Raw genomic sequence first — 20,024 nt, forward strand, 5'->3', positions numbered from 1 at the left:
GAAGCCAGTGCTACTAGTTCATAGGCCACAGTTTGAATAGCAAGGCCTACATGTACCTTCTTTGATTTGTTTTTGTGATTTATGAAAGACAATTGGCAGTTGAAATACATTTTGGTTACCATCCATGATTTTTATCCTTTTGCAGCAGTTCCAGTACTTTTTCTATCCTCACTGCGCTTCCCTTAATTCATGCTTTGTTATCTCTCCACTGAATTCTACAGTTACCTATTAACTCACTGGTTGCTTTGCCCCACTCTCTTCAATTTCATTTCTCACTCTGAGTCTAGGCAGGGTTATCTTTCTGAAGTGAATATCTGATTGCATTACCCTAACTGATTAAAAATACTTGAGATGCCACGTTCCCTTCACGAATGAACTTCTTTGTGAGCCATACAGTCTTCAGCAGTTCAGCCTTACCCACTTGTGTAGTCTCATCACCCATTACTCCCACACATGTGACTTCCACCCTCAGCTTATTGCACATCTTGCTGTTTTTGATGTTTTCTCTTTTCTTATACTTTCCTCTTTGTACATAGACCGTTTATTCTGTCTACCTGGAATGAACTTTTTTTCTCTGTCTAATGAACAACTCCTCTTCAAGATGCAGACCAAAATTCAACTCTTTTGAAGTCTTTTTTTCCTTTAGATTTTTTAAAAGTGATTTCCTCTGTTCATGCCCCCATTATAGTATGTATCACATTGTATTACTGTTTTGCTCACTCTACCTCTACTGCTGTTTGACCCACAGGAGTTTTACTTCAGCCTCATCAGCATTATTGACTATTTTTTAACTTCTGTTAATTGAATGGGTATAATAGTTTTATGTTTGTGAATGATAGTTTAATAGTGACCTTGAATATGTTTCCATTTGTTTGTTTCTATTTCTTCCTGTTCAAACTCACCTGTTTTTCTTTTATTATATTTTATAATTTTTTAGTAAATTGAAACAAGGACATCTTAGAATATAAGACCAATTTTTGCGATAGAGTTAACTTAATGGAGATGCAGTGGGGACATTAATTTGGCCCGCTATTTGTTTCCTAAACCTGAAAGAACCAAAGAGTTTATCAGCAATGCAATGTCAAGAGTTATATAAAGTTTCTGAATTTTTTAGGGAAATAAAAATGTAAACATTTAGATTTTCTTTGTGTTTATTTCCTAGAGGATCTCTGGGAAAGTTTAGAAAGTGCTAGTGGTAAACCTATAGCAGCGGTGATGAATACCTGGACCAAACAAATGGGATTCCCGCTCATTTATGTGGAAGCAGAACAGGTAAACTTATAAAAGTTCCTCTATTTGTCTGATATTTTAGTAAATGAAATTCAGTCCTTTGCTTTTCTGTACTTTAAGAACTCTAGATGACATTAAAACCAGCTTTTGTACTCTAAAAATGCACCCAGATTTACAAGGTATGTTAGAGTGCTTGCAAGTTAACCTTCCAGAGCCCTTCTTAACCATAAACAATTGTATTTTATAATAAAGTATACACATTGGAGGACCTCTCAGATTGGCTGCAAGCATTTGAAAAGGCAGTTTAGTGAATCAGTTCTATTTGGTGGAAAAGGATATCTATAAGTTTAGTGACTTACCACTGTGACCATTATGTTTCTTTCTAGTCTTCCTTCTCCATTTTGAATTAGTCAGGTGTAAGAGATGTCTGATCAAATTTGATATTGACACTCTATATACATTAACAAGTAGTTTTCATTTTATCTGACTGTTTTAAGAATAAAAACAGCGATGATTATTCCTTTCACCTCTGGGAATTTCATTGCCTCAAAAACTATCAACACCTCAGATCTATTAAACTATTTAATGATTACACAAAAAGCTATGAGGCTATAATTTTTTTTTCAAGCAAAGCACACTTTTCAGGTAGAACACAGGACACTAATACCTCACTTCCAATATTATTGAGACTCAATTAAGTTTTCCATCAAACTGCTTTCAAGGTTTTATTTTTTTTGCTTTGTTGTTTTTTTGTCCATAAGCATAGCCAAATTCATCTTCCATTTTCATTACAATAAAAAGCCTGTGACTCTTTATTCTTTTTAAAAAACGAGAGCTCTGTAACACAAAATATGTTATTAATCTTAAATCTTGATCGCTTTCTCACTTTATATCCCTAAATTTAAATATTTTTGTTTTATTTCTGAATCCATTTAAAAGTCACCTTTCAACTTTTTCAAGGAAATCTGTGATACATAACTAATCAATGATGTAGTGTTTATGTTAATTAGTGGTTTCTCTGTGGCATCAAAGTAGCCATTGCTTCCTTAAATTTTTCAGTATTTCAGTTCTGTCTCTTATAGTCAGTTTATCCATAAAGGTCATTGGCCCAATTTTAATTTTGATTTAGGTCATCTTAAATTTGTTACATCTTGTGTCATTTAAAATGTTCTGGGGTATAGTAACAAATGATAAATGAAACAAATAACTGCATTTTGTTGACGTATTTTTTAAAATACATACTAGCCTTTGTTGCTTCTGGCTTTTTAGTTTTTTGCAATTTTTTCTTTTGCGTTTTTTGTGTTCATTGCAAAGCTCACCCTTTGAAAACAAGGTGTGTGCTTCTTTCATGTATATCAATCATTCTAAAAATTTGAATTTTTAATGTTGAATCCACATGCTAATTTAATGTTGCCACTTTTTGGAAATGAAAAGACTAAAGACATAAACTTCCTCAGTAAAGATTAAAATAACTTACTTTTTATTATTTATTATTATGTATCCCTTTGAAAATTTTAATCTTTCTAAGTTCTCATCCAGGTACGTATTTCTTCTGAGGGCCCATATTACATAGAACCTGGTCTTTTATTTAGTGTATTATTATTCTGAGACCTAAGTGAGAAATAGTGACTTTTCTCCCATTCTGTAGTATCATCATCTTCATCACTATTGCATTTTGCGTACTCATGAGACATTTGATTGTACTGGTTTCACCTTCTACTTTGTCATAGGAATGTTGCCCCTGCCCCCAAAAAAGAAAAAAAGTGTTGATACTACCATAGCCTTTGTCTTGCTTCTTTAGGTAGAAGATGACAGATTACTGAAGTTGTCCCAAAGGAAGTTCTGTGCCAGTGGACCATATGTTGGTAAGTAAGCAAATGGCTATTGGTAAGTGAGAGCTGATAATGAATTTAGATACCATACTAGTAGTGTTGCAACTAATAGGAAATAATTATCCATTTTAAAATGTTTTTAATATAATTAAATAAAAACAAGGAAATTATAATAAAAATGAAATCCAGAAAATCAAAAAAGTAGATTCATGAGGTATTTGTTATATTGTCATATTCTTAGATTTTTGAAATTCCATGTCTCTGTGTAGTATTGGATGCTATAACAAATGAAGAATGGGAACACCCAATGGGAACACCCTAGTGATGTCGCTAGCCTTAATATCTAAAAAACAACTTGATACACATTTGTGTGGGTGGCTAATTTTTTTTTTAATTCTTGGGCATAATAAATAAATAAATAAAGCCTAATGATTATTTAGATGTATAATGTACCAGTCACTGTGCTAAGCACTATAACTGACCCTTATTTTGTATTCTCAACAACCCTAATAGGTAGGTAATGTTATTTCCATATTACAAATGAAGGTACTAAGGCACAGCTAGATTAGTTAAATTGCCCAAAGTCACCTTGAGTTAACTCTAATTAATGAGTAGGAATTCAAATAAAATAGTTGGTTTCCAAGAGTTTATATCCTTAACTATCACTCAACTCTGTGTTTTTCAGTATTTCTACATGTCATTAGACTCTTTTATCCAGGAAATTAAAAATTAATTGAAAAATCAAAAAAATAAAGTTTTCTGTACCTTGTGGACTTCCTTTAAAATAGCACTTATCACCAGTGCTTTGTCATGTTCTACCCACCTAAATGTGATGCACTCTATTAGGGTTAAGAGATATAGCCTTCCACCAGTGACCTTTCTTAGCATTTAGAATTACTCTTAATGAATATGTCTGACAAGTCAGATGATAGGTGTATCATCCAAATAAATCCCTAAGTGTCACAGTTGTCATTTTCTCCCTCATACCTGCAATCTGCATTGTAGGACTGACTGGTTTTGCAGGTTTTTCTAATACTCTGTGACCAATGTAGGCAATATTAAAACTTGAAACATCCCAGTGTCAGGAGGAAATTTTAATTTGTGATTTAGTTTGATATCATAAAGCTATGTAACTTATTAAAATAGTTCTATTAATTTACTGGACAGTGACTCTCTTTTGTTCAGCATCTTATTGAAAAGTCAATTTTTCTGTCTGGTACCTAAGAAAGCATATGTATCTGCCTTATAAAAGCTTTGGCTTTTAGATATGACTCCTCCATGATGGAATCCAGCAGCTCCCAGGGTGTATCCTGTCTATCAGAAAAATAAAAAGTAACCCTTTAGTGTTTCAGCAGTGTATATATACCTGTTAAGGACTGCACCTTAGAATTTATTTTTAAATGCTATGTGAGGGCTTTGAAATTTCTTTTAAAATAGTAAAGTCATTGCTGTCTCTCTTGCTCTATAAAGGGAAAACAACAATTAAATTAAAATCACTGTATTTGTGATTCTATAAGTGATTAATCTTGGTTTTTTTTTAGACTATTGTGATTTTGTTAATAAATTCTCTTTTCTTTTGAATTAATATTATTTAGGTTACCAGAAAGTTCATATACAAATAAAAATGAGCTATTGGTTTAACAGTGAGAATCAAGCCTATGCATAGGATACTAGTCTTCTCTCTCCGCCTTACCTTCCATTTTTTTCCAATGAGACATTATGTTTTCAAGTTTTCCATTTGTTCCTCTCTTGCTCAAGGAGAAGACTGTCCCCAATGGATGGTTCCTATCACAGTCTCTACTAGTGAAGATCCCAACTATGTCAAACTGAAAATTCTAATGGACAAGCCAGAGATGAATGTGGTTTTGAAAAATGTCAAACCAGACCAATGGGTAAAGGTGAGTCTGGAAATGACATGGCCATTTTTATCTTATCTAAATTGATTTATTTTTCTAACTTCCTTTATGCATTTTATGGCTGGTTCTAAATTCTGCTTCAGTTTAGACTAGGATTTGCAAAGGAAAAAAACATTTCTAAACTTGCTTGTGTGAAATTTAGGGCCAGTTTTCCAATAGTGTTGTCCTTATGTCAGGTAAGACAGTGGTAGATAAGCACATACTAAGGGCTAGAATTAAAGAGAAAAAAATAGTTGACTATGTATAAAGTCACATTAACCAAAACATCTGTAGTCTTGCAACTTCAAACTGTTCTGTCATTGTAATGACATGTTGACTTCAATGATGTGTTGTCATCGTATGTGTACAACTATAATTAAGTGAGATGAGACATATAATAATCAGTTCATGTCAGCAAAATGTGAAATTCCTTTAGCTGGTGTTTTAAAACCATTTCACAAAAATAATAGTTGGTAAATATCATTTTTTTATTATTCTGTACTCTGTACCTTTCATAATGAAAGTATCTACTACTACAAACTTTTCTTCCAATTATAGGTTCCTAATAGGAATTATACATTGGCTGGACTTCCATGCTTTCTGAAAAGAGCCATTTCTCCCTCTGTTTTAGTTTTTTAAATATAGTCAGTGGAATGCTATATCACTGTTTGAAATTATAATTTGGAAGATTAAATAACAATATGAACATTTTCTTAAAAAAGAAAAAAGTTATGATTGTAATTTGGTAAATAAAGTTGTTATCCCTATAGTAAAAGATAAAGGGAATCAATAAAATAATAGTTTTTTTAGAACTGTGAAGTGATTTTTTTACTATTTATTTATATCTTATACTATTATTTTACCACTAAAATATTTTGTATGTAAATATTATCAGAAACATTTTTGACTGTTGGCAAATAGCCTACAGAGAATGACAGTCAGTGATTACCTCCCTCCAAAAATTATATGACCTTGTTTTTTAATTCCATGTAAGTCTTTAAAGGCTAGGACCTGACAATTGTTATTTCATTGAGGCTCTGGGTTCAGTAGATCAATATTTGTAAAGGCATAGTTTTCCTCAGAGATTCCACTGTCCAAGTGTTTTTATACATAGTAAATACTTTTGTAAACTTAAAACTGTTCACGGAGATTAGAAATAGAAACTTATCCACATTGTTCCCTCCCTGCCATGTTCTTTCTACTGTCTCACTTTGGCCCCTACCATGTCAAGTTTATGTTTTCTTTTTCTGTATTCATCTTTGATAACTGATTTCTATCTTAATGTGTTGTTTCATTTTAATCTCGGTCTGTTGGTATATATGATCTTTGTTGTTTTTCATCCGAATATACTGAAACCAGAACTCCTTGCACAGCTACAAAAGACTGACTTAAAAAATAAGTGCAATTGTTTCATAATACCTACTGGATATCTTTTCAGTTAAACCTGGGAACAGTTGGGTTTTATCGGACCCAGTACAGCGCAGCCATGTTGGAAAGTTTATTACCAGGCATTCGTGACCTTTCTCTGCCCCCTGTGGATCGACTTGGATTACAGAATGACCTCTTCTCCTTGGTGAGACACTCTCTCAAGTAGTATGATGCATTTTGTTGATTAAAGGATTTTGTTTTTCCTGGAGTATCTAACTGAAACATAATTAGAAGAATATAGTTCTTCCTGAAGGTTGAATGCCTTTGGGATTAGGGCAAATGACTAATTATTAATTTACATAATAAGATTGAACCTATATTATTTACCAGAAACAAATCCCATTTCACTACTCCTAAGTCAGCTTTTTGCAACTGTACTTAAACTATCTTCTAAAGGCAAAGTTTCTTTTCCATAGAAATAGATAGGAGCCTTGAAGAAATTTCCCTACTGATTTTTTTTAATACTTAATTGATTCAGAGTGATTTATATTTTTCTAAAATAATGATTGTAATTTGCTGGAAAAATCTAGAATTTTTTAACATTCTATTACTACTCAATTATAATAGCCCATTAGCTTTAGAATTATATTTATTTTTGGCTTTGTCCCAAAAAAGATTTAAAGCAGCAATTAGTAGTATTATCTTTATGACTCTAACACAGGTTAGATAATTTCTAAGTATCCTTGACTGTGATAAAATTGTCAGATTCCTCCTAGTGTTCCTTTAAATTGGACTTGAAGTTTTCCCTCCCCTCTGCAGTAACTGGTTTTGGATTCCTCCTTTGTATAAACACAGATTAGCATTGATGCACAAAACCTCACATCTGCTGATCTCATTGCTGAGAGAGACCTGTCCCAGGAGAGTGGTGTGTTTGTGCAGTTGGCTGCTGTAACAGAAGTTCTTTTTCCTAACTGTCTTAAATGATTGTGAAAGGACTCTGAGTTTGTAGTGCCTTCCAGTATGCATTCTTTTAGAAATGAGTAAAGGACAAGCTAAAGTTGACACAGTTTACAGGTCTAGTTTTGAAAGAGCCTCTGTCAAAAACCAAAGCCCTAACTATTTTTGCAGCTTTTCTGAAAATGAAAATTTTCAAAAGAAAAACAAAGCCAAGGCCCCCGAAATAGGAAGTTAACTGTTTTCTTTGTTTATTTTTATTTTTTTTCCAAATTGGTGGAATTTTAGCATATTTTTTAAGTGGCTCTTTAATAAACATCAAAAAAGTAAATAAGATATTGTCATGCTAGGATTTTTATTCTATAAAAGTCTATAGTATTCTAAGTTTATGTAGTCTGATTTTATTTAAACCGAAGAGATGACTAACCAGTAGTAGATAATGCCAAAAATGCATGCTTGTGTTTTTTTGCTTTGTTTTTATTTGAAGAGTAGGCTAATTTATGTTTTTTCCTATCCCAGGCTCGAGCTGGAATCATTAGCACTGTAGAGGTTCTAAAAGTCATGGAGGCTTTTGTGAATGAGCCCAATTATACTGTATGGAGCGACCTGAGCTGTAACCTGGGGATTCTCTCAACTCTCTTGTCCCACACAGACTTCTATGAGGAAATCCAGGAGTTTGTGAAAGATGTCTTTTCACCTATAGGGGAGAGACTGGGCTGGGACCCCAAACCTGGAGAAGGTAATGGATGTACTGAATGGGAAAGAATTGATCAGAAATCGGTCCTTTTTTTGTTCATCTGTGGTTAACAGTGTCAGTAACATCATCTTTGTGTCTGCTAGATGTTACTGTGTGTTCAGCCAGCCAGAAATTAAGACTTAGGTCTTTTAAGCCTACTGGTGAAGTTACATGGGTCACCAGTATTAAAACAGTGATGGTTATATGTATTTGTTCTAAATGTGCTTTGTGCACAAAGCAAATGGTGGAAATAAAAGTCTTTTACGAATTCTAAAGTCTCATTTATAGTCAAGCAAAGCTACAGAGAATTTTAGATTACTTTATTATTACCATAAGTATCAAGTACCTTATGTACAACTTGTAAAGATGCTGAGAGACACAGGGGCCAGTTTTCTGAATTAAGGAAGTTATTTGGCCTTCTACATGTGTTCTCTGTGAGAAAATGTTGGGAATGGTGATTTTAGAGCTTTAAATATAATTATTTTCTACCATTTGCTAATAACCAAAGGTGTTATTCCCCCCTGACCAGTCTTATTCTGGGATGCAAACACTATTTGGACTTCTTTTACCCTAGATTAATATGGTCTCTTCTAGAATTTTATAAAATGGAATCATTGTGTGTATATGTGTGTTTATTCTGTTCTTATATTTGGCTTATGTCACTCAGTATGATGTTCTTTAGATACATCCAGGTTGTTTGTTCCTTTTTTATTGCTGAGTAGTATTTTGTTGTATGAATATACTATAACTTATTTGGCTGTGTTGTTACAGTCTATCATATTTGTGTGTTAGTGTTAATTTTTTTTTTGGAGATATAATCAATAAGCCATAAAATGTACCCTTTAAAGTATACAGTTCGGGTTCACAAGGTTACACAACCGTCACCACCATCTAATTCCAGAACAATTTCTTTACCCTCAAAAGAAAGTCTATATCCATTGGCAGTCACTCCCCATTCCCTGGCAACCCCTAATTTGCAACCCCAGTCCTGGGCAACCACTAATTTGCTTTCTGTCTAATGGAATTTGCCTATTCTGAACATTTCATATAAATCGAATAATGCCCTTTTGTGTCTGGCTTACTATTAGCACTGTAGAGGTTCTTTCACTTAGCAAGTTTTCAAGGTTCATCCATGCTTCAGCATGTATCAGTACTTCATTCCTTCTTATAGCTGAATAATAGTCCATTGTATGACTATTCTTTTTTTTTATTCATAAGTTGATAGATATTTGGATTATTTCTATTTTTTGACTATTATCAATGCTTCTGTGAACTTTTGTATGGAAGTTTTTGTGTGAACATATGCTTTCATTTCTCTTGGGTATATACCTAAGAGGGGAATTGCAGGGTCATATGTTTAACTTGTTGAGGAGTTGCCAGACTTTTTTTTCAAAGTGGCTGCACCATTTTACATCCCCACCAGCAATGTATGAGAGTTCTAATTTCTTCATGTCCTTGTCAGCACTTGTTATTATGTCTTTTTTTTCTAGCCTTCCTAGTGAGTGTGAAGTGGTACCTCATTGTGGTTTTGATTTGCATTTCCCTAATGACCAACGATGTTGAACATCTTTTTATGCACTTATTGACCATTTGCATATCTTTGGAGTAATAGATCCATAAGATTTTGATTTTAAAAATCTAAGACTTTAATTTCTTATACATAGCATACTAGTTCTGTATGTAGCCTTTCTCTGGATTGTAGATTACAATTGCATGATCTAAGTCTGTTTCTGTCACAATCCTTAGCTGTGTGATAACTCAGATGGAATGAACATTTAGGTAAATTCAGATAGTTGGCATTTGTGAGTACAAAGTCAGCAAATTTATTTGCTTGTCTAGTCTATTTAGAACTTCATATCACTCTTACACTTTGATAAATTTAAACCAAGTGTTCTCTTAAGTACTAAGGTAGTTGATTCTGTTTGTTCACGATTGTAGACATGGTATAACACAATTATAAGATATTGAAGTGGCATATTTGTAAAAACAGGCTTTGTAAGTAGTTCTGTGTCTCTTTTACTTCTCAATCAGGTCATCTAGATGCACTCCTGAGGGGCTTGGTCCTGGGCAAACTAGGAAAAGCAGGACATAAGACAACATTAGAAGAAGCCCGTCGTCGGTTTAAGGACCACGTGGAAGGGAAACAGGTTCTCTCTGCCGATCTGAGGAGTCCTGTAGGTTTTCATAATAAATAACCTTGATTTCTAGGTGACTGCATCATTCTGTGTAGCGTGGAATGTATTTAACAGTAACCAAAAATGACCTGAATACTCACCATGAATCATGTCTGACCTTAATATATGCCAGTTAGGTGGTTTGTAGCCAGCTTCTCATTTGTTTAAAGTTTCTCAGTCCACATTATGGTGCTGAAAGGTGATTATCAGCGCACATTCCCCTGAGAAAGCTGGTGTGCTCTGCTGTTACGTACTGTATGCCATCTACCTTTCTAGTTGTCCATGTGGGCTCTTAGCTCCTTGCCACAATTTGTATGTAACATCCACATGTGGCTATTTACAATTTTTTTGATTTGCTTTCTGTTTTTTCTTTCATTAGGATATTTGGAACAAGATAGATTTAATCAGATGCCTTCTTTTTTGTTCCTGTATTCTCTCATAGGTCTATCTGACTGTTTTGAAGCATGGCGATGGCACTACCTTAGACGTTATGCTAAAGGTAAGTAAATTTGGAAAGGGCTTCATTTTCTGCTTTTGCAGTTGTGTTGACACAGGTAATATGAGCTTTAAGTGGTTAATAAAAGTTGTGGGAAAAGAAATACATGTAGATATGCATATCGCATACATTAAATATTAAGAAATTATAGGAGAAATATATGTCTGTACTACCAATACGATGTAAAAGTCATCTAATTTTTTCACTTTTTTTTACTCAAGTTTTATGCATTTTAAATCTTAACACTGAAATGTTCATTTTGATTAACAAGTCAGGTTCTTAAAATTTTTCCCTTCAATGTAAACTTACTGGTGTTGTGCCCATTTTAAACAAAAGGTTTGTTTCTGTACTTAGAAAAGGGGTAGATGATTAGATCTGAAGGGTTTGAGCTATGCCAGTGCCTCTTATGAATGAACAGGAAATTAATTCACCCGCCTGCATAATCTCTGTAGTTTTCCCGGGATAGTTAGCATATAATTAAGCTCTGGCTTAGAAAAAATATAGGCAAAACTTTCCATGTCCTTATAATGGCAGTGATCTGTTTGAAAGTCCTGTTGTTATGGAACAAGTACTGTCTCCAGTCCCATCCATGCAGTTATCAGTATAAGGGATAACTTGACTATATCGGTTGCATTAGAGGTGGAGTGAGATGAGTCTACTTATTACCATCAAATAAAATGTGCAAAATGTGCCTAAATAATCAAATCATCTCTTAGACCTATAAAGCCCGTTCATTGAAAGATCCACACTTAGAGGGATGAACAGGATAGGATAGAAAGTAATTAATGAGGTATTAATTACTTCCACCTGTAGTGGATTAAGAACATTTTCTGATCCAAAGTGTATCAGAATTGCAAATCTGATTTCTAGTATTTTAGTTTTAAACAAATCATATTTAAATGGTTAGAATGTTCTGAAAAATATAAACTTGATTTGTTTAAGAAACTACATCTCAGAATGTACTCTTTTAGCTACCCATCTTGTACAATGGTAGTTAAGGTATTTACTTTCTAATAATACAAAATTATACTTTGGATTTACCTTTCAACTAAATGACATAGGTTCCTTCTCATTCTTAATATTCTGTGAACTGTGCACTATACATCATGTATCTCTTTGCATATGAAATGAAATATTTTGTGGTTTTTGTCTATTCCATAAAAGGTGTGGGACAATATAGGGGTTCTGAAAATCTCATGACAGATACTTTGACATTTTCATGTCATGGCATACTTTTAAGAATTTATAGTAGCTACGGCCATGCCACCCTGAATGTGCCCGATCTCATCTGATCTTGGAAGCTAAGCAGGATCGGCCCTGGTTAGTACTTGGATGGGAGACCACCTAGGAATACAGGGTGCTGTAGGCATTAAAAAAAAAAAAAAAGAAAAAAAAATTTATACTAGTGTGTATATTTAATAAAAATTTGCATTTATTTAACACAAGGGAGCTCACCATAATTCAGCTGTACTATGGAAAGAGCGCTCATAAAGGCAGACTCAGAGTTCTTCAAAAAACCAGTTGGTGAGAGATAAGGAGGATTGTTTTCTGTTGGTAATTTAAGAATAATGAGGCAGGATAAAAAATAACTTTAATTCAAAGTATATTTGAAATAGGGTGTTATGGTGCCACCTAGTGGCCTAGTATAACAGGTTCTCCTTAGGAGAAAAATGCTTCCTGAAAACCAGAGTTCACACCTTGAGTATTGGAGCTAAAAAGGACCTTAGACATGTTCTGTCCACCCCGCTCATTCTACAGATGGGGAAACTGAGACCCGGAGAGGTTAAGGACTTAGTTAAGAACACACAGCTAGTTAGAGGCAAAACTGGGACTAGAACCCAGATTTCCTGACTTCCTGTGTATTTTACCACACTGCTGCTCAAAAGAGTCCAAAGGAAAGGAAGAGGAAACTAAGAGCTATGATGGAGTCTCCAAACACTGGTCAATGTTAAATCATCAGGGGGGATAAAGGTCAAGAGAGCCTATAAATTGTCTTGGAGAGGTATTGTATATACATTTGTAGTTCTGATTTTTAAAACTATATTAATAATTTATTTCTGCTTATGAAAAAACTTACATTTACTATGGAAGATTTAGTGACTAGAAGAATATAAAGAAGAAAATAAAACTTACCTGTAATAAAAAAAAAAGCAGGTCACAAAAATAGCACATGTAATATTATTCCTGATTTGGTAATGTACATATAGTAATAAGTTTTTCTTTATGCTTCTCTGTTTTCCTAATATTCTGCATTCAGCACGTGCTGCTTTTTGCAGTTTAAAAATGTAATAATGCATAATCTCACTGATCAGAGACCATTATTAATATTAACATTTTCATGTATTTTCAGGTTTTTTCCCCCTTCATATTAAATTTCTAAAAATTTATAATAATACTGCTTTGTCTCTACTTTTTTTCACTTACTATATCAAGGCCATGTTTATGTCATCATTCTTAAAATGTTACTTTCAATAATGCATCATCTTATGTTTTTCGCTATTACAGATTAAATTGATGGTCTTCAGTGGTGTTAGCAATGATTAGTTTGGTCATTTAACATGGAACATTAGTCATACATCAGTAATGTAAAGAATTTGGCCATTACAGATTACCCCTTAGATCTCAATGTTAAACTGTTCAGTATTGATGAGAAGCCATTCATATAGTGAGTACTTAATATCTAGTAACTTGCTAAAATGGCATATATAAAATTTAGTACCCAAACATCTTGAAAAGTATTCATTTTGTTAATTTCATACCATACGATCTTAGCCTATGAGAATATAGAGCAAAAGTTTCACTTTATTGGGGAGAAGCTCATATAAGCATATACATAACTTGCAGGGGAGACTTAACTATATCTTTATTTTTTCACTATAGCTTCACAAACAAGCGGATATGCAAGAAGAGAAAAACCGAATTGAAAGAGTCCTTGGGGCTACTCTTTCACCTGAATTGATTCAGAAAGTCCTCACGTTTGCACTTTCAGTAAGTTTCAGTGAAAACTTTTTTTAGAGGGAATTGTTGCATATTGATCTGTGGCAAGTATCTTTGATTCGGTATCTTCTTGATCTGTTTTAACCCTAGAGTAAGCTTCCTCTTAGTCTGTTTTAACCCTAGAGTAAGCTTTCTCTTAGTTAGGAAAACTGGAATGAGCTTGTTACTGACCTATATATCTGCCTCTTGTGGTGAGAATCAAAATAGTCAGGAGAGAAAATAAATTGGGAAGTTGACTTCCCTTTGCCTACTTTCTGTCTCTTCCTTTCTTAATCATATAAGAGCCCAAGCAAGTATTTGTTGAGCAGCCTGTTTGTGCCTCATTCTCAATTTGGCTGACCTTTCAGTTAAACATCTTTGCTGAAAGTTTCTGGTGCTGGTCATTCTTAAAACAAAGAATGAGCATCTTCAATGTGATTACTTGGTTACCTCAACAACATTTGCCCTTTCTGGCACCAGAAGATGTTTTGACTACAGTAGACTTTTAGTTCCCTTTCTATCTTTAGGAAGAGGTACGTCCACAGGACACTGTATCAGTAATTGGTGGAGTGGCTGGAGGCAGCAAGCATGGAAGGAAGGCTGCTTGGAAATTTATAAAGGACAACTGGGAAGAACTTTATAATCGATACCAGGGAGGATTCCTAATATCCAGACTAATAAAGGTATGTGAAGATTTTTATTTTGAGTACTTATCAGGGATTTACTAGACCCGTAGATTATGATCTTTGTTCTTGAAGAGTTCCCTTCAATATTTACTAGCTTTATTAAAGGTCATCTTTGCCACCCATCCTGCACCCCCTAGAATAAACTGAAGTTGGGAGCAAATAGAATGATTGGTTTTTAGGGTGAATGAAATTTGTTCCTAGTCTCTTTTAGTTGCACTTACTATTTAAACTGTTGTTTTTTTCAGTTATCAGTTGAGGGATTTGCAGTTGATAAAATGGCTGGAGAGGTTAAGGTAAGAAAAGTACTGTTAACTTTTCATTTTTCAATCTAGTAAGTAAAAACACTAACCAAACTATAATCAGAGTATTGGGGTCATGTATTTTAGTGTCTCCTTGTTTTCGCTTGGAGAAAGACAGCTTAGGTTGTATCTTTAATGCCTGAAGAATTTAGAGTTGGAATCATCTTTGAGAATGTTGAAATATGATTGAAAGAATGTGGAACTTGGAGTCAGTTGACTTGTGTGTAAAGCTATGCTCCACCCCGTGTTAGCTGTTAGACATCAAGCAAGTTTTTTTTAACTCCTATGTGCCTTTCTCCTCATCCAAAAAATGGGGTGATAATAAGATTGTTATTTAGATTAAGCAACATAGTGGGACTGGAACAGAGTAGACCCTTAATGTTAGTTTTTTTTCCCTTTCTAATAACCTTCATAGGTCTGTTATATGCACAGTGAAACAAATGACTGTGTAGGAACTCTCCTCTTAGCCCTTAAAAGGTTAATAATCAGTTTAGTGGTAAAGTTCAGCATTCAGGGACAAATCTATACTGATTATGAAAATCTTAACTTTAAGCCTTCCATTGCGTTTAATTGCAAAGTATTTTTAAAGTGTCACTTTCACTTTCATCTTCTTGAAGGCAGTGGGTTATCAGCTGTAAATTTGTTAGTTCTGAGAGCTATAATGTTTGTTTGATTCACGCTATGAGCCGTTGTTCGGAATAAGATTTTAAGATTTCAGATCTTGAGAAAACAATGAAAGACTTGGTCTCTGCCTTCATTTAGTTTACATTGTGTATTGTATAAACAATTTATTGTAAAAGGAATAAGTACTCTGAAGAAATACATATAATGAGTTTGGCCGGGCTATAATAAGGCTGGTAAGCTAGGTAGAGGCCAGGCTGTGCAGGGCCTTGTAGGCCATATTAAAATTTTCCTAAGAATGGAAAGCCCTTGAATGGCTTCTAAATAAAGGAGTGACTTGATCTGATTTGTATTATAAAAATTTCAGCTCTATATGGAAGACTAGTTTGAAATGGGGAAGAGAAGATGTTGGGAAGCTAACGCTCCAAGCAAGAATGATATAGTTGGGTGGTAATCACACAATAGAATATATAGATGTCAAATTATAATGTACACCCAAAAATTATATAATTGTATTAACCATTGTTACCCCAATAAACTTAAAAAAAAAAAAAAAGAATGACATAGTAGCTTGGAGGAGATGGAGTAGTAAAAGATATTCTGGGTCCTGATTTTGTTCATCTGTAATTCAACAAATATTTACTGAGTGGCTTCTCTGTGTTGTGAACATAAGGAGGGGGGGCGCGGGGAGAAGGAAGAGTCAAGAATAATCTCCAAGTTTCTCATCTGTAAATGGTGGTACTGTTTGTTGAGATGGAACAAGAAGTCTTATTCCTTACTCATGCCCTAAGAATCCAACCATGGTAAGGAGCTTTGGAGCAGAAGCCATCGTCATCTATGTAAATAAGGTTATTGATTTCTAAAAGGTCTGATGCATTCTGTCTTTTACACCTCTGACTACTAGTTCAAAGGAAAGACTCTATCCTTTTGCTGGTTGGTATTTAAGAGTTGCTTTATTTTCTGTGAAACCAGGCATACTACATTAGAAAATGAATGCAATCTTGAATCAATAAGCATTGTAATGAATTATAGTAAAATCAGATCAGTTTATTGCATGAAAAACATGTCAATGGAGTATTAAATTATTAGGGTACAGCAGCAATTTAAGCTTCTTGGTTTTATCATCCCTTACAAATTAATCTTTATTTGAAGCAGCCAGAATGTGTTGAGTACTTAAGTACTCTCTGCTAAGTGTTATGCTGACTGTTTTATATGGGTTGTCTCTTTAATCTTCTGGAGTAGATAGTTTTCTCATAGACAAGAAAACAGACTTAGAGCAGTTAATTTACTCAGTCACAGGCTAGTACATGACTGAGCCTAGATTAACCACTGTACAATGAGCCTAAAAGAAAATCTGTCTCTTTGCTATTAACTTTTGATTAGGTTTTAAGCATATAATACTTAGGAGAGAATTCCTGAAGGCAGGTCCAAGGAGCTGCTTGTTTTCTTTTAGCCTGGAGGTGGCAGTGGTAAATGTTCATGGGTGAAGCTTATGAATCCTTTACAGCAGTGGGTGTTTTTTCATGACCTGTGATACTAACTTCTTACTATTGCTAGTAATGATGCCACATCTGGGTTGTTCTATACCAGGCTTTCTTCGAGAGTCACCCAGCTCCGTCAGCTGAGCGTACCATCCAGCAGTGTTGTGAAAATATCCTGCTGAATGCTGCTTGGCTAAAGCGAGATGCTGAGAGCATCCACCAGTACCTCCTTCAGCGGAAGGCCTTACCAGCCACCGCGTGAACCCCGAGCATGCCGCCACTGCGGTTCTGCTGCTTCGCTGCAGGGATGAGGTGGAGCTACCGAACAGCTGATTCACATGCCAAGAATTTGGAGTCTTCTTTCAAACCAGTGGGGGTTGGACAATGAATGTAGTTAACTGGTTCCTGTTCACACTCCAGAATTAAATTCTATTGAAAAAGGAAAATCAGCAATTCAGCAAAAAATAAAAAATAAAAATGTAAATATGATAGTTAATAAAATAGAGCATAACGAAACTGTGAAACTCCCGAAGCCTTGTCAGTGGTTAAAAGTATTTAACACTCTCCTGTTAATGACAAATGTCCCATTTTTATAACCTACCGAAAGGAAACCAGAGGCTTCTGGGTGAAGAGCGTTTTTGTGAAGTGGGTTCTGCAAGCAGCCTATAAGCCAAGGATAGTGCCCATTGTTGGGAATGGTTAAACATGAAAGGCTGATAGCTGGTATAACATAGAGTCTGTGCATAATTCCAAGTGGGGTTGGTTTTTCTTTTTTTGGGGACTGATCAGGAAGACATTTTCCTAGGATTGTAGTTTTCTCCTTGCCTTCCCTTCTGTGTGACCCCTTGGCCAAAAAAAAAAAAAAAAAAAAGAAAAAAAGAAAGAAAAAAAAATTAAAAAAAAAATCCTGGTATGGGTTTTTTCCTCCCCTTAGTTCCACCCCCAGCACCCACCCCCGGTGTCCTTCTTAGAGATAAAGAAATAATAAGGAAACATCTTTTGTAGCCACATTAAATAAGAGAAACTGATATTTTTTTTCTTTCTTTTTTTAAGATGATTTTTAAGGACCCTGAAATGCATATAGGTGAGACAATAGAAAGGAAAAGGTTTTCAGCCAGGCCTTTCTAAAGGTGTTATTCTGCTGAAAATGGTCTTAGTTGTCTGATAGGCCAACTATCAAACCTCCTTATGACAGTATCCACACTGGCTTCTCCTGGTTCATTTTGGGCGTGTAAGAAGTCAGTGGTAACCGCTGCAGGGCGTATATATTAGTGGTAACTGGTTTAAAAAAACAAAGACTATAAGCCTGTGGTGTGCCACTCTTTGCTTCAACAGTGTATCCTAACAAGCCTCACCTATCTAATCCAGTGAGTTTTAACTTTCAGTCTCGTTCCTTTCTCTGTCCCTATGTTTTTTTTCTTTCTTTTTCCTTTTCCTTTTATTTTTCTTTTAAAAATATTTTTGTGTTACATTAACAGGAATTCATATTTGGTGTGGCTTAATTGTATTTCAGAAGGTCATCAGATTGTGAGACTGCTTCCTTGAAACATTTTTGTGCTATTGTTTTAAAAAATAATAATTAAAAAACAGTTGGCGTTAATAAAAATGTCAATGTGAAACTGTCCTGATTTCTTTTATCTCTTTGATAAGAAAGTAAAAACTTTTATGTCATTCAGTAGTATTGTAAGTTTTACTACCATAGGATTTTTTGAGTCAAAAAAATCCAGTTCCTGAATTTCTAATGAATAGTACCTAAAAAGTCCTAAGATTCCTTCTAAATTAGTCTGGATTCTCAAAAATCTCTTAGAGCTTCTTAGAGTCGGCATTCAGGAGTTGAGACCTATTCCCATTTATTGAGGCTTCATTGTTGTACAGTGCTGTGCTCAGGGCTGTCCTGTAGGCTGTCTAGGAATGTGCTGAAGACACTAGCGAAGCAGGGCCACAAAGACTGAGCAGAATTCTGCTTTAATCAAAGAACTCAGAATTTCACAATCAGAAACTCTGAAATTATCTTAGTTTCAATATATATGCAAGTTTTGTGTATAACAGTTTAGTAGTTGGAATTATGTTGCGGGAGAGGTTGTGCTGAATATCTTCCGTTTCCCTTCAGGACTGCTACATCCTGTTCTGTGCCCCAGGAGGTATTGATCCACATGGATGGCATTAAAAAGCTCCTTTGCCCTCTCTTTTCAGGTTGTGTTGATCCAGTTAGTAACACCCTCAGAAGATCAAAAGGCATGAGAAAAGGATGGTTGGGGAATTTATTCTTCTGGCTTCTTCATTGCCAGGTCACCTGAGTTGTCTGTGTCCTTCTACCAAAGACCATGACTCCTATTAAGCAGCCCTCTGGCTTCGAGCTCTTCCTTTTTCCCTTCAAATCTGGGGATAGAAAGGATGACTCCTTTACTAGCTCTGGATTACTCCTTCATTCCTTATGGGTTTTCTGAACTCTGCCCCTGTCCTTGTAAATAGTCCCTTTATTAAACCTTCATCAAGTTACCCAGTTTGAGTGTGTTCTCTGTTTCCTACTAACACTGATTTGGGCACCACAGTCCAGATCTTTAAAGATCTTAATCCAGCCTCCAGGCTTTTTTTGTGTCAGATGTTTTAATTTATTGTTTTTCTTCCGAATATCTCCCTCATTTTATAATATACTCATTTTACAAATGAGGAAGCAGGCTCAGAAAAATTAGGTGTATACAAATAATATACTCATTTTACAGATGAGGAAGCAGGCTCAGAAAAATTAGGTAGTTATACTACAAATGACATTCAGAATCAGTGGTTAACCCAGCTCGACAGTCTCCAAAACCTGTTTTCTTCCAGGTAATTGTCATGTCTCTGCAATTAGTTGGTACAGTCAGACTGGACCCAGGCAATACCTTTAAAACTAATGACTTTGCTTTTCTCTAATATTTCTTGGTTTAAATTTTTAGTGGAAATCAGAAGGCTGGAAAGAAAGATGAATGTGTTGATAATTTTACATTATTTTTTTTATGAATGTGAAGCAGTAGAGACTTGGGAATGGTAGTCGTGGGTGAATTCTTAACTTGCAGTTTCTAAGGATGGGTTTCAGGAAGCAAGGAACCCCCTGAGATTTGTAAAGAATGTATCTCTGTAGTGTGCAATTTGGAGGTATGAGGAATTCTATAGCTTTAAATAGATCCTTTCTATTCTGTTACCCAAATAGGTCCTAGAATGTTATCAGAAAGACTTGGAGCCACATTTGTAGGGTTAGTGATTTTTTTTTCTCAGCAAGTCAGTAAACAGAGCTTT

At 34.8% G+C, this 20,024-nt stretch overlaps 1 protein-coding gene and 1 pseudogene across 5 annotated transcripts in view; both read left to right on the plus strand.

The window, feature by feature from the left end:
• Nucleotides 1-19,251, plus strand: part of LOC105308380 (puromycin-sensitive aminopeptidase) — a 65,046-nt gene extending 45,795 nt beyond the window's left edge. For 3 of the 5 annotated variants that reach the window (XM_011384333.2, XM_023525533.1, XM_023525534.1), the window contains exons 13-23: nucleotides 1,163-1,272; nucleotides 3,032-3,095; nucleotides 4,821-4,960; nucleotides 6,396-6,530; nucleotides 7,799-8,018; nucleotides 10,047-10,189; nucleotides 10,632-10,688; nucleotides 13,566-13,673; nucleotides 14,189-14,344; nucleotides 14,593-14,640; nucleotides 16,858-17,164. In XM_011384333.2, the coding sequence (XP_011382635.1) occupies nucleotides 1,163-1,272; nucleotides 3,032-3,095; nucleotides 4,821-4,960; nucleotides 6,396-6,530; nucleotides 7,799-8,018; nucleotides 10,047-10,189; nucleotides 10,632-10,688; nucleotides 13,566-13,673; nucleotides 14,189-14,344; nucleotides 14,593-14,640; nucleotides 16,858-17,010 (1,334 nt within the window). In that variant the 3' untranslated portion in view covers nucleotides 17,011-17,164. Of the gene's footprint in view, nucleotides 1-1,162; nucleotides 1,273-3,031; nucleotides 3,096-4,820; nucleotides 4,961-6,395; nucleotides 6,531-7,798; nucleotides 8,019-10,046; nucleotides 10,190-10,631; nucleotides 10,689-13,565; nucleotides 13,674-14,188; nucleotides 14,345-14,592; nucleotides 14,641-16,857; nucleotides 18,368-18,941 lie in introns of those variants that run through there. The other 2 variants (XM_011384331.2, XM_011384332.2) reach the window with 2 other exon arrangements.
• LOC111733465 lies at nucleotides 11,936-12,054 on the plus strand (annotated as a pseudogene).
• Nucleotides 19,252-20,024: the final 773 nt, after the last annotated feature.

Source organism: Pteropus vampyrus, unplaced genomic scaffold (assembly GCF_000151845.1).
Source record: "Pteropus vampyrus isolate Shadow unplaced genomic scaffold, Pvam_2.0 Scaffold570, whole genome shotgun sequence".
In the NCBI taxonomy this organism is placed as follows: Eukaryota; Metazoa; Chordata; class Mammalia; order Chiroptera; family Pteropodidae; genus Pteropus; species Pteropus vampyrus.